The following is a 15738-nucleotide window of genomic DNA, read 5'->3' as shown; positions in this document are numbered from 1 at the left end:
GCAGATATTTTTTATGAGGAGCTTTTTCATGGCAGAAATACATTCGGAGGTTTGCCATTGCTTGCCGAGGGGCGACCGCTATTAGAAAAATGTTTTTCTTAATTTTGGTGTTTCACCGAGATTCGAACATACATTCTCTCTGTGAATTCCGAATGGTAGTCACGCACCAACCCATTCGGCTACGGCAGCCGGCACACTTCTATACTAACATCTAATAATCAAGAAACCGACTACTCTTGCCCGAAACCCACTTTCGACAAGCGCTTCAAGACTAACATCCCGTCAAGAAGAGAGTGGCAAACTCAAAGACCATGGAGAAGAAAGGAAATATATTTTTTCCGGATGGATCTAAGACGAATCTATTAAAGGTGGTATCGGCAAGTTCTGATCAGCTGATTTGTTTTTTTTTTTCTTTCGCCTTGCCCATATGGCTGTCAGCACAGAATGACTGACTACTACTGACCACTACTTCGCCGTTCACAATCAAACGTACAAAATATGGTTGTTGGCCCCACCACCTTTAATGAATGCGCCTTGGATGGATCCCAGCTAGAAAATAAAGTAGGCTATGAATTTTTTTCAAAAGAATTAGAACTCGAATTATCTGTCCTACTTCCGGACTGCTGTAGCGTCTACCAGGCAGAAGTCTTAGCCATAAAGGAGATAACAGTGTAGCTTAACACACACGCCGTAAGAAAAACTACTATAGATATCTTCCTTGGACAGCCAGGCGGCCATCAAATTAAATGGAGTAATGAGGTTAAAGATTGCTCAGGAATTCCTGGCAGCTCTAACTGGTATTAGCACCGACTTCAAGCTCAGTTTTATATGGATTCCGGAACATAGAGATATTGAAGGAAATTTGCAAAGCCGATAAGCTAGCCAGAAAGGGTACTTATCTTCCACTGCTTAAAAACAGAGGCCAAAATGGAATTCCTATGGCAACTTGCAAATTAAGGATAAAAAAAATATTCTCTAGGAGGTCAACAGGTCATGGAGAGCAGAAAATACTTGTGTTACAACCAGGCTAATTTGGCCGCAAGCAGATAAGAAAAGGTCAGAGAATTGCACAACCTCTCAATAGAGAACATCTCAAAGGTCGTGGCTTGTGTTAACGGTCATTGGCTGTTAGGTAGGCACTCTTCTAGGCCAGGCGTATTTTCTCATGAATACTGCAGAAATTGTAGAGACGAGAAAGAGGAAGAAACAGTAGAACACTTCCTCTGTAAGTATCCAGCCTTAGCTAGGAGTAGAGGAAGGTTGTTAGGAAAACACTTTTTTGACTATTTTACGAAACTATCCGGTGTTGGGATAAAACCTATCCTACGCTTCATAAGAGCGTCTAAAGTGTTCCAATGATGATGCCACAACGGACCTACCTGGTGTAAGTGAGTTCGCTATTCTATTCGTTGGACTTCTTTCTTTGGAGTTATTTGAAAGAAAAGGTATACGTCGATAAGCTAGCAACAATTCAAGAGAAAATGATGAGATAATTCGGCACATTAACGGCATAGAACCTCAATTATGCCTCAGCGTCATCGAAAGTTTGGACCATCGGACGGAGGTGTGCTGCCGAGGCCGCGGCGGCCATTTGGCCAATATTTTGTTCTGTACGTAATTGAGCCACAATATTATCGTAATAAAGAGAAATGACAATAATTTCCTAAAAAAATTGTATTTTATTCAAAATCAACACCGGCCCTTGAAACTTAACCACCCTTTATATGACAAAGCTAAAATAAAAGCCTAAATAGACGACTTACGGCTGACGAGTGCACCGAAGAAAGACAGGAGAACATGGATGGGTGGCAAAATCGCTGGGACTTAGCGACAAAAGGGAGGTGGACACACAGACTTATCGGTCTAGACATGGGTCGAGCGAAGACATGGCGAAACGGGATTTCTATCTGACACAATTTCTGACGGAACGTGGCTGCTTCAGAGAATACCTTCATAGATTTGGTCAGAATGACGCAATGGAGTGCTCGTTCAGCGGTAGTTGCAGTGAAAATGCGGAATATGTCTTCTTTTCCTATCCGAGATATGTGACCCAAAGGTCGATTATAGAAACGATAGTTAAAGAAAGAGGTCAAGCAATAGGTAAAGCACATTTGAGATGGTGTGGGCCAAAATCAAAAACTGCTCCGCAAATGTGGAAGAAATAATGGCAGCGCAGCACAGAAAGCAGACAACCAAACAATGGAGAGGAGACCAATTTTTATATGAAGAGATATAAATGGTCCAGGATTTAGTATTAACGTTAAGGGTTTAGTACTTATGTGTACTGCTTCGCAAGCACAGCTTAGTAAAATAATACTGACTGTGCGTGGTCCCAAATAGGGTGTACCTTTAGCGAGCAGTATAAATCGCGCATGCCGTCTGGGTTGACGTTGGCGGTATCTTTGTAAGATTTCCGCATCGGATACAAAAAAAAATGATAAAAAAACGTAATTTTTTGGTGGAAATAATCATTCGAATGAGTCGACAATTCATGGGTTGGTGAAAAAATTTCAGAAAACTGGTTCTGTCGAAGATAGAAAAACGACTGGCAGACCGAAAAGTGGGCGTTCTGTCGAGAATCTGGCTGGCGGATTTAACTGTAGATGTTAATGATGTCATTTTTCATCATTAGAATTGTTAAGAGCCGTATTTTACAAACAAATAGTGAAACCTGAGAGAATCTAAATGTTTATATGATTTATTTTAACTCTCCGTTGGACACCTTTTTCTAAACCTTCGAAACAAAAAATTATAATTTTTTTCACAAGCTAAAATATTTTCAGCGATTATTTTTGCTGCTGTAGGTAACTCAATGCATGCCAAAACCTATAAAAAAGGTAAGAAATTACAAATATATACCTGCGATACTTAAAAATGAATTATAAATGTGGCGCATTTGCCACAAATTTCCATACAAATGCATGTAAATGCTAATCCGGGTGCCCAACGGAAGTTTCAAAAAACATCTACGCGCGCCTTTTGAAATGCCCTTTACAAACAGCTGAGCGCAAAATAATAGGAGCGCGACGTATTACCTAGTTTTAATAACATTTTGGTTTTTTATTTTGTATTTAATTTCTTGGTTTTTTTATTTAATTTCTTCTTTTTATAAAAGTATAATGCATTCCACAACAAAAGCCATATAGCTCAAAGCGCCAAAGTTTGTAGAAAACTCGAAAAAAAATTCTGCTCGTATTTTGGAAAGGCATTCAGGTTTACGTGAGCTGGACAGAATTGTAAGGATGACCAAAAATCTCATTAATCTGATTATGTTGACAAAACTAAATATTTTCCTGAATATGCAAAAAAAAAAACAAAAATTGTTAAAAAAAAATTAGTTAAGAGACCCTAGCACCTCACCAATATACCAAGTGGCCCCTGACTAAATTCTTTCAAAATTCTATAACTCCTTCAGTTTTTCTCAGATTTGCTTGAAATTTTGACACAAAATTACGGAAGCGTTAGCCTTTCTAAATATGCAAAAAACACAAAAATTCGTTTATAAAATAAATCAATCAAATAAGCCCAGCGCCTCACCAGTACCAAGTGGCCCCTGACCAAATTCTTTCAGTCAGTTTCAGTCTTTTTTTTTAATCTTAAACTCTTCTTTTAACTGAGGTGAATTTTTGAAAAAAAAAATTTTAAAAACTAATTTTATTTATAAAAAAAACTCGATTTCAGTTTCCTCAGATTTGCTTGAAACTTCGACACAACATAACGGAAGGGTTAGCCTCTCTAAATATGCAAAAAACACAAAAATTTATTTAAAAAAAAAATCCCAAAAAAGCCTACCGCCTCACTAGTACAAGTTCGCTCAATTCCAGTCCTCCCTGATGAGACATAGGGCCTCTATAAAATGCTTCCAACGGTCACGATACTTCGCAATGACTTTACTTGTTTTCAAAATTTCCCTGCGGCCTTAAGTCCTTTTTCGAGAGTTCTCTTCCGAACGCACCTAGGGCGTCCTTTTTTTCTACTGCCTTGCGGGTACTAATCGAGTGCTCGCCTGCATATTTCTGCGGGATCCTTTCGAATAGTATAGCCAATCCACCTCCACACCTCTACTTCCTCTGCTTTATTTCAGTCTGGATGGGTAACTGCTTAAAATTCACCCAAAGCTCTCTGTTGTTGATTGTTGTGGACCACCAAATACGCAATAAGCGTCTTAAACATTTGTCGACAAAAACTTGCAGCTTATTTGCGAGCAAGTCTGCCGTGGGCCAGCTCTCACAGCCATACAAAAAGATCGATTTAACATTTGAATAGAAAATACGCAGCTTTGTATGTGTGGAATCGATGATCGAAATTCCCTTCCTAAATTCTTTCAGTCAGTTTCAGTCTTTCTTGTTTAAGTTTAAACTCTTCTTTTATCTGAGTTGATTTAAAAAAAAAATATTTTTAAAAACTAATTTTATTCATAAGAAAAAACTCGATTTTTGCAAATACTTTCAAATCGGTATAGCTCACGTAAATCTTAAAATAAATAAACTTTAGGAGTTCGGCGAAAAAACCGCAACTTTCTTTGGCGAGACACCCGACTGCACTTAAATTCTACTTTTTTCTTCGTAAATTTACAAAAAGCACCCAGTTGTTGTTCCCCCAGTGAAAGCAATGAATTCAACTTACCAAGTGCTCCTCGCAATAGTGATCCTTCTTCCATGCCTCCTCATCGCCGCAATCACAGCAACCACCGCCACCCGAAGTCGACATCTTGTACTTGTGGTAACGATGCGCGGACTGTTTGAAACAATTCACACACAACACACAAGTGGGATCCATGCCGCACTCCCGGCAACTGTATGTGGGTTCGCCATTTTTGAACACCTTGCCGCACACAGCGGCGGTAGTGCCCTCCTGTTGCAGTTTGTCAAGCACGATTTTCGGATTATCACCCAGCACGAACTCCATTAGAACATTTATGATGTGCTCCTTGGCGCCAGCCTCGTTGAAAGTGCATTTCACTACAGTTTTTCGAAGCCATACGCGCGTAGAGAAAAGAGTAAAGATAAATACGTAAATACGTATGCGAAGTGAAAGAGAAGAAATATAGCAAAAGAAAGAGAGGAAAAAAAACAAAATTATTAAATTATTATTGATTTAATGCTGTTTATTTTTTATTATATTTTTTGCATAGCATTAACCTAACCACCTATGAAATGGCAATGAATATTCATTAGTAGCGCCGCCGTAAACTTCTAAACACAATGTGCGGGTGTTAAACTGAATGCGTAGGAAATCCTTTTCCTTTTAAAAATTTTGAATTATCGAATTGCTTTTGTGGTTGTTTTGATTGATTTGTACTTTCGGATGAGCGAAAAAAAAGTGTTGGCAAAAAACTTACAGGCGCCACGGGGCCGCGAGCCATCAAGCCTAGTAGTTTGATAGTTTCTAAATGCAGAAAGTACATCTGCCCCTTGGGGAACCAAAAACATATAATAATTAACGTAAAATAAGAAAAGTAAAAAAATCGAAATTAAATTAATAAAAATTATCGCAAAAAGCGAATGTCGGATTAGGTCGTGTGGATAACTTAAATGTATGGATGTATGTATCTATGTATTTATGTATGTATGTATGTATGTATGTATGTATGTATGTATGTATGTATGTATGTATGTTCGTTAGGCGTTACATAAAATACGCGATTTATTTGTTAGTTTACTATTGAAGCTCTCAAGCGCGTTTGTATGCATGTAAGTGCGTATGAATGGGTGAAGAAGTAGAAAAACCATGTACAAATATTCAATTGTGCAAAAATTTTGACAAGCTTCGGCTGCGGTAAGGCAAACATAAGAAATTTTACGTGATTATAAAATTTTAAATTAACTGGAAGTTCACTGATATAATTTTGTGCGCCTTAAAAGCCCTTGCACCGATACACAGAAACACAAACAAATTCTTCTTCTTAATTGGCGCTATAACCGCTTACGCGATTTTGGCCGAGTTTAACAAAGCGCGCCAGTCGTTTCTTTCTCGTGCTAACCGGCGCCAGTTGGACACACCAAGTGAAGCCAAGTCCTTCTCCACCTGATCTTTCCAACGCAGTGGAGGCCGCCCTCTTCCTCTGCTACCACCAGCTGGTACCGCATCGAATACTTTCAAAGCCGGAGCGTTTGTATCCATTCGGACGACATGACCCAGCCAACGTAGCCGCTGGATCTTTATTCGCTGCGCTATGTCTATGTCGTTGTAAAGCTCATACAGCTCATCGTTCCATCGTCTGCGATATTCGCCGTTGCCAACGTGCAAAGGTCCAAAAATCTTACGCAGAATCTTTCTCTCGAACACTCCAAGCGTCGCTTCATCGGATGTTGTCATCGTCCAAGCTTCTGCGCCATACGTTAGGACGGGCATGATGAGAGTCTTGTAGAGTGTTAGTTTTGTTCGTCGAGAGAGGACTTTACTACTCAGTTGCCTACTTAGTCCAAAGTAGCACTTGTTGGCAAGAGAGATTCTACGTTGGATTTCAAGGCTGACATTGTTATCGGTGTTAATGCTGGTTCCTAAATAGACGAAGTCTTTTACAACCTCGAAATTATAACTGTCTACAGTGACGTGGGTGCCGATACGCGAGTGCGCCGACTGTTTGTTTGAAGACAGGAGGTACTTCGTTTTGTCCTCGTTCACCACCAAACCCATTCGCTTTGCCTCTTTATCCAGTTTGGAGAAGGCAGAACTAACAGCGCGGTTGTTAAGGCCGATAATGTCAATATCATCGGCATACGCCAGCAATTGTACGCTCTTATAAAAAATTGTGCCTGAGCGATTAAGTTCTGCGGCTCGTACGATGCTCTCCAACATCAGGTTAAAGAAGTCACACGACAGCGAGTCACCCTGTCTGAAACCTCGTTTGGTATCAAACGGCTCGGAGAGGTCCTTCCCAATTCTGACGGCGCTACTGGTATTGAGCAACGTCATCTTACATAGCCGTATTAGTTTTGCGGGGATACCAAATTCAGACATCGCGGCATACAGGTAACTCCTTTCCGTACTGTCGAATGCAGCTTTGAAATCGACGAAAAGGTGGTGTGTGTCGATTCTCCTTTCATGGGTCTTTTCCAAGATTTGGCGTATTGAGAATATTTGGTCGATGGTAGACTTTCCAGGTCTGAAGCCACACTGATAAGGTCCAATCAGTTGGTTGACGGTGGGCTTCAGCCTTTCACACAATACGCTCGCTAGAACCTTATAGGCGATATTTAGAAGACTAATCCCGCGGTAATTGGCACAAATTGCAGGATCGCCCTTCTTATGGATTGGGCAGAGCACACTTAAATTCCAATCGGCAGGCATGCTTTCATCCGACCATATTTTGCATAGAAGCTGATGCATGCACCTTACCAGCTCCTCGCCGCCATGTTTGAATAGCTCACCCGGTAGTCCGTCGGCGCCCGCGGCTTTGTTGTTTTTTAGCCGCATTATCGCTATTCTCACCTCGTCATGATCGGGTAGCGGAACGACAATTCCGTCGTCAACGATTGGGGTATCGGGATCTTCACTTTCTCGGTGACATGCGCAGCTGTCACTGTTCAATAGGTTCGAGAAGTGTTCCCTCCATAATCTAAGATTGCTCTGTACGTCAGTCACCAGTTCGCCGTCTTTGTTCTTACAGGAAAACGCCCCGGTCTTGAAACCTTCTGTAAGCCGCCGAACTTTCTGGTAGAATTTTCGGGCGTTGTTCCTGTTGGCCAGCATCTCAAGCTCTTCGCACTCACGTATTTCGGCCTCTCGTTTCTTCTTTCGGATAGTACGTCTCTCTTCCTTTTTCAGCTCTCTGTAGCGATCCCACATGGCTCGCGTTGCGCCCGATCGCAGCGTGGCTCTATAGGCGGCATCCTTTCTTTCTGCGGCAGCATGACATTCCTCGTCGTACCAATTGTTTTTTCGGGCTCGCCGGAATCCGATTTCTTCTTCGGCGGCGGTACGTAGAGAACGAGAAATGTTGCTCCATTGTTCGTGGATGCCGGTTTGTTGGGCAGTGCTCTCCGAGAGCAGGAGTGAGAGTCGAGTGGCGAATCTTCTGGCTGTCTGTTGTGATTGCAGCTTTTCGATGTCGAACATTCTTTGCGTAGGTAGATGCACGTTTTTTGCTGCACAGAGGCGGGTGCGCAGTTTGGCTGCAACAAGGTAGTGATCCGAGTCAATGTTGGGTCCTCGGATCGTACGTACATCTAATACACTAGAAGCGTGTCTTCCATCTATCACAACATGATCGATCTGGTTTCGTGTTTTTCGATCAGGAGACAGCCAGGTGGCTTGGTGAATCTTCTTATGCTGGAATCTGGTGCTGCAGACTACCATGTTTCGGGCCCCGGCGAAGTCGATCAGCCTCTGTCCGTTACCGGATGTTTCGTTGTGCAGGCTGAATTTTCCGACTGTGGGACCAAAAATTCCCTCCTTGCCCACCCTGGCGTTGAAGTCGCCAAGCACGATTTTTATGTCGTGGCGGGGGCAGCGCTCATAGGAACGTTCCAGGCGCTCGTAGAAAGACTCTTTGGTCGCATCGTCCTTCTCTTCCGTCGGGGCGTGGGCGCAAATTAGCGATATGTTGAAAAAACGTGCTTTGATGCGGATTGTTGCGAGACGCTCGTCCACCGGGGTGAACGACAGTACTTGGCGACGAAGTCTCTCTCCCACAACAAATCCGACACCGAATTTGCGCTCCTTTACATGGCAGCTGTAGTAGACGTCGCAAGGCCCTATGGTTTTCTTTCCTTGCCCCGTCCATCGCATCTCTTGGATGGCAGTGATGTCAGCCTTTACTCTCACGAGGACATCAACCAGCCGGGCAGAGGCACCTTCCCCATTAAGGGACCGGACATTCCAGGTGCATGCCCTCAAATCATAGTCCTTAGTTCGTTTGCAGGGGTCGTCATCAGTATAGGGAGGTCTCATCCGAGGCTTTTTTAAAGTTTTCATTGGGGGGGATTTTTAAGTGGCGGGTCCCAAACCCAACGCACAACCAGCTATCCTGGAATGTTTCGCCTTCTCACTTTAGCTCACTCCCGAACGGGTGTTCGGAAGCTACCCAGAGGATACGTGGGCTAATCCCGGCCGTTGTGAGCTGCTTGAACCATATGCAGAAGAATCGTCCTGGCCATTCCCAAGTGAATGGCGATCAGTAACTTTCCCCACTTGCGTGGACTTCTACACATGGAACCATCCTCCAACACAAACAAATAGAAGCTACATAAAATACATACTTAGGCCAGCGGTAAGTTTTGTCACAATTTCACATACAGTAGATGTCACAGGAGTGCTTGCTAGTTGTCGCGACAAACAAAAACAAAAAAAGATATCACAGGAAAACGTACGGATATATTACGTTTTCACAAACATTTAAAGTAAAGGGTTTTCCAATAACAGGTGTTATTTTGAATAGCCCGCTATTTTGGTAGATGTCACTTTTGAAGCTGTAATTTTTTGATATTTGACAAGTAGAAACTACGCCATTAAGAAAAATCAAACGATACAAGCTTAAACAACGCATTGAAATTATTAAAATTCACTATAAAAATGGTGAAAATTTGGCAGAGACGGTTCGTAAAACTCGAACATTTTTGGGTCATCGTGAAGCACATTTTCGTACCGCAATACAGAAATTGGTGAAAAAACTCGAGCTGTTGGGACAAGTTAGTGATGTGAAGAATAAAACCCGTGCACGTCGCTCAAGAACAGCCAAAAATATTGCTGTTGTAGCCGAAAGTGTTGAAGAAAGCCCAGGTCCCTCGTCCATTCCTCGTCGTTCTTTGGAATTAGGCATTCCACAAACGGCATTACACCGTATTTTGCATAAAGATTTGGGTCTTAAAACTTATAAAGTCCAATTAACACAAGAACTCAAGCCGGCCGATCATCAACAACGTCGTGTCTTTGCTGATTGAGTCGTTGAAATGCATGAAAATGTTTCGGAATTCCATCGAACAATCATCTTGAGTGATGAGGCCCATTTCCACCTCGGTGGCTTCCACAGCAAGCAAAATTGTCGGATCTGGGGCTCAGAAAATCCAAGAATTATTGTTGAAAAGCCTCTCTATCCTCAACGTGTGACTGTTTGGTGCGGTTTATGGTCCGGCGGAGTCATTGGACCTTACTTTTTCGAAAATAAAGCTAGAGCAACAGTTACGGTGAATGTATTGCGCTATCGAGAGATGATTAACGATTGGATGGTATTGAACTGGACAACGTTTATTTTAAAGGCGCTACGTGCCACACAATCAACGAAACCATTGATCTTTTACGGGAATAACACCACTTATTGGAAAACCCTTTATTATACAAAAAAAAACTAAAAAAAATTGTAAAAGTTAAGGCATTCCAGAAAAAGTCAAAGCTTTTACACTTCAACCATCCACATTTTAGACTTCCTAAATTAAACAATCACAATTGGAGCGATACTTGACTCCAAACTCCATTGGAAGCTACACATTTATAATCGGGTAAAAAAGATCAACATTGCTTTCTACTCTAACAACGCCATGGTGCAGATGCAAACAAGTAAACTCCTGTAAGGAGATCAAATCTCTTGGGTGTGCAGGTAACATTTCTCCAAGACATAGGAACATAGAGCGAGATGAAATTACTGATGAGCTTGCCAGGAAGGGGTCGACTGAATTGGTCTCAGAGGTAGTCTCCCAACCGGTCATCGGCATCCCCCTGACTGTTGTTAAAGAGGAATTGCACAACTTATTTCTCAGGAAAGCACATATCAGATCGATGGAGCTCCATTTCTCCGTGTGCTATTTCAAAAATCCTTTGTCCCCAGTACAATAGACGGAGTACTCAGAAAGTCTTGGAGTCCCCCCACACCATTCAATTTCCTAACTCGTAGCAGTGTTTACCGGCCATTGGTCGATCGGCACACACGCGGAAAAGCTAGGATTACCATTTAAACCCCATCGCAGAAGCTGTGGGGCCTTTCAGAGAAGGAGACTATTAAGCACTTTCTCTGTAAATGACCGGGTTGAGCAGCCAGACGATTAAGCTCACTAGGTGCTCCTTTCTTCGACAACCTGGGACTGTGCTTCTACTTAAATTCCAACAGCCTTTTTCATTACATCAACAGCTCTGACTGGCTGTAGATATCTGCCTGTTGGGGGTCTCATAATGGTATCAAAACGGCGCTTTAGCACTAAAACTACTTGGGGAGTGCCAGAGTGATACTTTAACGATTTCACCTGCCTAACTATCTACACTTCAAAATAAGTTTTTGAAACCAAATTCAAATGACCATAATTTCCATTAAATTTTCTTTCGTAAATAATAATAAATTTTTCGAAAATCAAAAAAGTGATTGTTGAGATATGGTATTATTAAGAGACCCATTTCGGACACACTGCTTATCATCAACTCACTAATGACCACTTCGATAAATTTCTACAGCCACAGTTTAAAAGAGAAAGACTCATCCAAAGTTTCAACGAGTCACAAGGCTGATGTGCGCTTGTTCGTTTTGTTTTTTGGTGGGTGAGGTACGGCTCAAAATGTCTTCGCACTTACAGCGACCGTCGTCTACCGTGTTGAGTGGCCTCCTCCTTTTCTGGGGAGACTCCCTTCCCGGAACTACTGTATTACTTCGAGAGGGCCCAGAACAGCATCCATGAAGTGGACCACTTCTATTCATCCACGTCTGGGTCCACCATATTTGTAGCCAGCTTCCTGCTCGTCTGGGCTCGCCCTGGGCTCGTCTTCTTATGTCTCTATCTGCGCCAAGTTTGTGTTCATTAACCATAATTGGTTCCCGCGTCCTCTCCTTTTGACATATTTTATATACTGTTCACTAGACAGGGCTAGTTTACTGGGGCGGCAGCCCTTGGTCGGGAAAAACCCGAGTCATTCCTGTAACGTAGAACCGGCTGTCATGGGAATGGGAGGTTTTATATCATCTATACTCTCAATTGCTCCGCTTTTTGAAGCAAAAGGAACATCGGAAGAATGCGATATCCGATTTGTTCGCGTCAGCGTGAGTCAAACTGCATTATTTTTCTGAATCTGTCTTAACACATGGCTGTTATCAGATTGTTCACCTGCAACGGGTGTCCAAGTAGCACCTCCAGTGTTTGACGCTTCTCTCGAAAACGGTCACATTGGAAGATGGCATTCGATCGTGTTGGAGCAGTGTGAGCAGTAGGGGTTGTCTTGCCAGCTTAAAACGGCGGAGACGCGACCGAAAGCATCCGTGCCCGCTGATAAACTGCGTTAGATAAAAATCAACGACGCCGTGTTTCCTGATCACCCATGATGCAATTTCATAGCCTTATGAGTCTAATATCCGGTGACTGATAGATCCCATCTATGTTGCTGTTTTTCTATGGATTGAAGCCGTTCTGTAGCTTTTTTCTCCTTTGATGGCTTTGCTCCCTGCCTGTCATAGAGATTACTCATTTTCTCTCTATATATCCAAAGGGAGCTTTCCGGCGATAACGCAAATCGCGTCGTCAGAGACGGTCCTGAATGCACAAGCGACTCTTAGTCCATAATGAAGTGCGCTAACAAACCTTATGAGCTATAAAGCTCAAATAAAGAAACATGTAAAGGAGCTCACCCAGAAGCTCAGATATCATTGCCGCTATCGCCCACTTTCCCTAAGCCAATCACAGTTTCAAATTTGGAGCTTAAGAAGATTTTTGAATTGAATAGTCGAGAGACTCGTTCATTTTGCATAAACCGAGAAATTAAATGAGTTAGCACATTATCGCTCATATCTCAAGTCGAGTTTTCTGTGTTGAGAATAACACATGGGCTGAAAAGTCCCGGAACTAACACATTAATGGCACTAGACATCAGTCAGCTGATTAAAATTTCATGATACTCTATTCATTAGTTCTTGATGGGGAAAAATGCAATGAAGCAGAAGCAACAATAAAACGATGGTTTGCTCACTTCAAACGTGGTCGTAGAAACACCAATGATGCGCAACGCAGTGGACGCCCAATTGAGGCGGTAACACCAGAAAACGTCGAACAAATCCACAAAATCGTTTTATATGATCGCAAGGTGAAGTTGCGTGAGTTAGCTGACATTCTAAAGGTATCAAAAGAACGACCTGGCTTTATATTACAAGAGGTTTTGACTATCAGAAAGCTCTGTTCAAAGTGGGTGCCGCGTTTTGTCACTATTTTGTTTCATCAGCGGCGCTGGAAAGATTGCGTTATTCCTGAAAGAAATTACGTTGATGAATAAAGCTAATTTTGAACAAGAAAAAACGTGTTTTCTCTGTTTGGCCCGGGACTTTTCAGCCCATGTGTTATAACATTCACGCGATCAATTTTTTAGTGCTAGACTTTTTGAAAATATTGTGACAGAACTTACACCTGGAGAAAGTTTCTATGTATGACATTTAAAATGCTAATGCTTAATGGACAACGCTTTTACGATGATCTATGAAAAGTTGTACGTGTTCAACATTTACTTACAGCTGGGTCTGGTGGCATCTGAAAGAAAGGAAGAAAAAGAAGGGATGATTTATTTGTAGTACGAATTTCATATAAAATAGGGATTAATGCACAAAATGATAACAATAAAAAAGAGTTTTATTGCACATTCGCACAAAACAAGTTAATTCGCAATATTGCCTGTCACACCACACAGCACACACACACATACAACTTCGTGATGACCAATCACAAATACTGTCAGCAAAAGCCAATTATGACTAACAACGAATAACTAAAATAAAAGACTAATGACGCAATTACAAGACAAATAAAAATTAACGACATATAAATGCAAGAAAAAATTTTAATAACTGGTAATATAACTACAATTATTTTTTTATTTATATTTATTTATATTTACTAACAAGAGTTAATGGTGTTAAAGCATTGCTAATTTTGAGTCAAGTTAGCGCGTGTTTTTTATAAAAAAAAAGCATGTGTCCTCTGCACACAATGCAAGTACCCCTGTTATGCCCGATTGGTTATACAAGGTGGCGCAAAATTAATCACCCTATGAACAAGCTTATATTTTTTGCAAATGACGTCGTACGTTAATCATATTTATTATTTAGCAAAAAAAGTTATTAAAAAAAAATCGATGATTATTTTTGCGCCACCTTATATAAGGCTCTTTAACTACGGAAATTTAACAGCTAGAAATATGTGCGACTATGTCAGTTCAGTCGCTCTTAACATTAAAGTAATCACTGCGATGACTTCGTGTTCAAGGCAAGTGCCCTGTGTATGGCCGATTGGTTATACAAGGTGGCGCAAAATTAATCACCCTATGAACAAGCTTATATTTTTTGCAAATGGCGTCGTACGTTTATCATATTTATTATTTAGCGAGCTAATGTGAGAAGGCGAAGCAACCCAGGATATCATATATATATGGTTTGAGGGCATGCAACTAGAATATCCGGTCTCTTAATGGGAAGGCATGCACGTAGAATATCCGGTCCTTTAATGGGGAAGGTGCCTCTTTCCATGGTCTCTAGTGCCCTCTACTCATCACAGTACCTCATCCAGTCCCAGGTCTCTTATTAAACTCAAGTTAGAGCTCGATTTTATTGAACGTATGTGCGTTTCCTCCGGCTACAGTTGGCCGAGATGTCTCAACCTTCACGCGCTTCGAGGCGCCGTTCTTTGCGAAATTTATTCAAAGGTGTTTTTTTTTTGTAATTTTTTATGCTTCCGATGTGGCGCTTTTAGAATAGCCTTTCGAACGCTGAATTTGCTGGCTGCAACATTTGCCATTTCTGTAATTTTTGTTTTTGAAAGAGCTCAATTTGATGTAATCCTAATGATTTAACGGGTTTCCTTCAGTGTTAAAGGCCTCACAGTTCTTCCTTTCTCGTTCTTACCATAGGAGGCATTTTGCTCCACGTAAAGATCCATAACATTTGGGCTCCGACGAAACTTTTTGGCAACTTAGCAATGTGAAAGTCCCTTTGAGGTCAAGATATCGATTTGTCCTTTTTCGCGATTTGTTAAACCTTTCTGCTTTCCCATTTTATTAGAATTATGAAGTTTTCGACCAAACACAATGATTGCTTAAAAAACGGTCCCTTCTCCCCAACTTTAATGCGCAAATAATATAAGCAAACTGAGTGCCTCTATTCAAGTGAACCGGACTGTATTTCAGACTGCAATAAAACGGAAAATTTAAGCTTGCATTTACAGTGGTTAACAGTACAGTCCCACTCACACTACGGGATGAAATGCAACCACAATGCGGTATCTTTGCTCACAGCTTTTTTCATGCACGCACTTGCTTATGTTGAGGCGGCGGCTAGTCGCTTGGTTAACGGTATTCTGAATTTCTAGTTTAACTAGCGCACAGTTATTGTTCTATGCAATTTTTGTTATGTTTGTGATCGCCAAGTGGACAATATAAAAATAAATAAAAATGGGCCGACGTACTACGATTGAACAGCGAGAACTGGTTATCAAGCATTTTCAAAGCGGAAAGTCGTAGCGAAAAATTGCGGAAATATTATAGTTTGTTTAAGTAGTGCTACAGTACATACAAAGTATCATTGAGCGCTTCGTTCATGAAAATCGGGTGCAAAATAAAGGCAGATGTGCCCCAAATAAAATTTTTGACGAACGTGATGAGCGTTTAATTGTTCGAAAAATAAAAGAAACCCCAATGCTATCGGCTCCAAAATTGCTAAACGAAATTTAGCAGGAAGTGGGCAAATCATGTTGCGTCGAAACAGTGCGACGGGTACTACGTGAAAAGAACTTTAATGGTCGTGTAGCACGCCATTCATAAATAAAAAAAATCAATTGAGCCGGG

General features: G+C 41.4%; 1 protein-coding gene across 2 annotated transcripts in view; it reads right to left on the bottom strand.

Moving 5' to 3' along the window:
* The window catches only part of LOC129236815 (E3 ubiquitin-protein ligase UBR1), a 44987-nt gene that overhangs the window by 11778 nt on the left and 17471 nt on the right, over positions 1–15738 (bottom strand). For both annotated transcript variants that reach the window (XM_054871059.1, XM_054871060.1), the window contains exons 3-4: positions 13416–13433; positions 4627–4961 (exon numbers count right to left, since the gene is read on the bottom strand). In XM_054871059.1, coding sequence (XP_054727034.1) covers positions 4627–4961; positions 13416–13433 — 353 coding nt within the window. The remainder of the gene's footprint in view (positions 1–4626; positions 4962–13415; positions 13434–15738) is intronic.

This window comes from Anastrepha obliqua, chromosome 2, assembly GCF_027943255.1.
Source record: "Anastrepha obliqua isolate idAnaObli1 chromosome 2, idAnaObli1_1.0, whole genome shotgun sequence".
In the NCBI taxonomy this organism is placed as follows: Eukaryota; Metazoa; Arthropoda; class Insecta; order Diptera; family Tephritidae; genus Anastrepha; species Anastrepha obliqua.
This window is presented reverse-complemented; position numbering and strand designations above follow the sequence as displayed.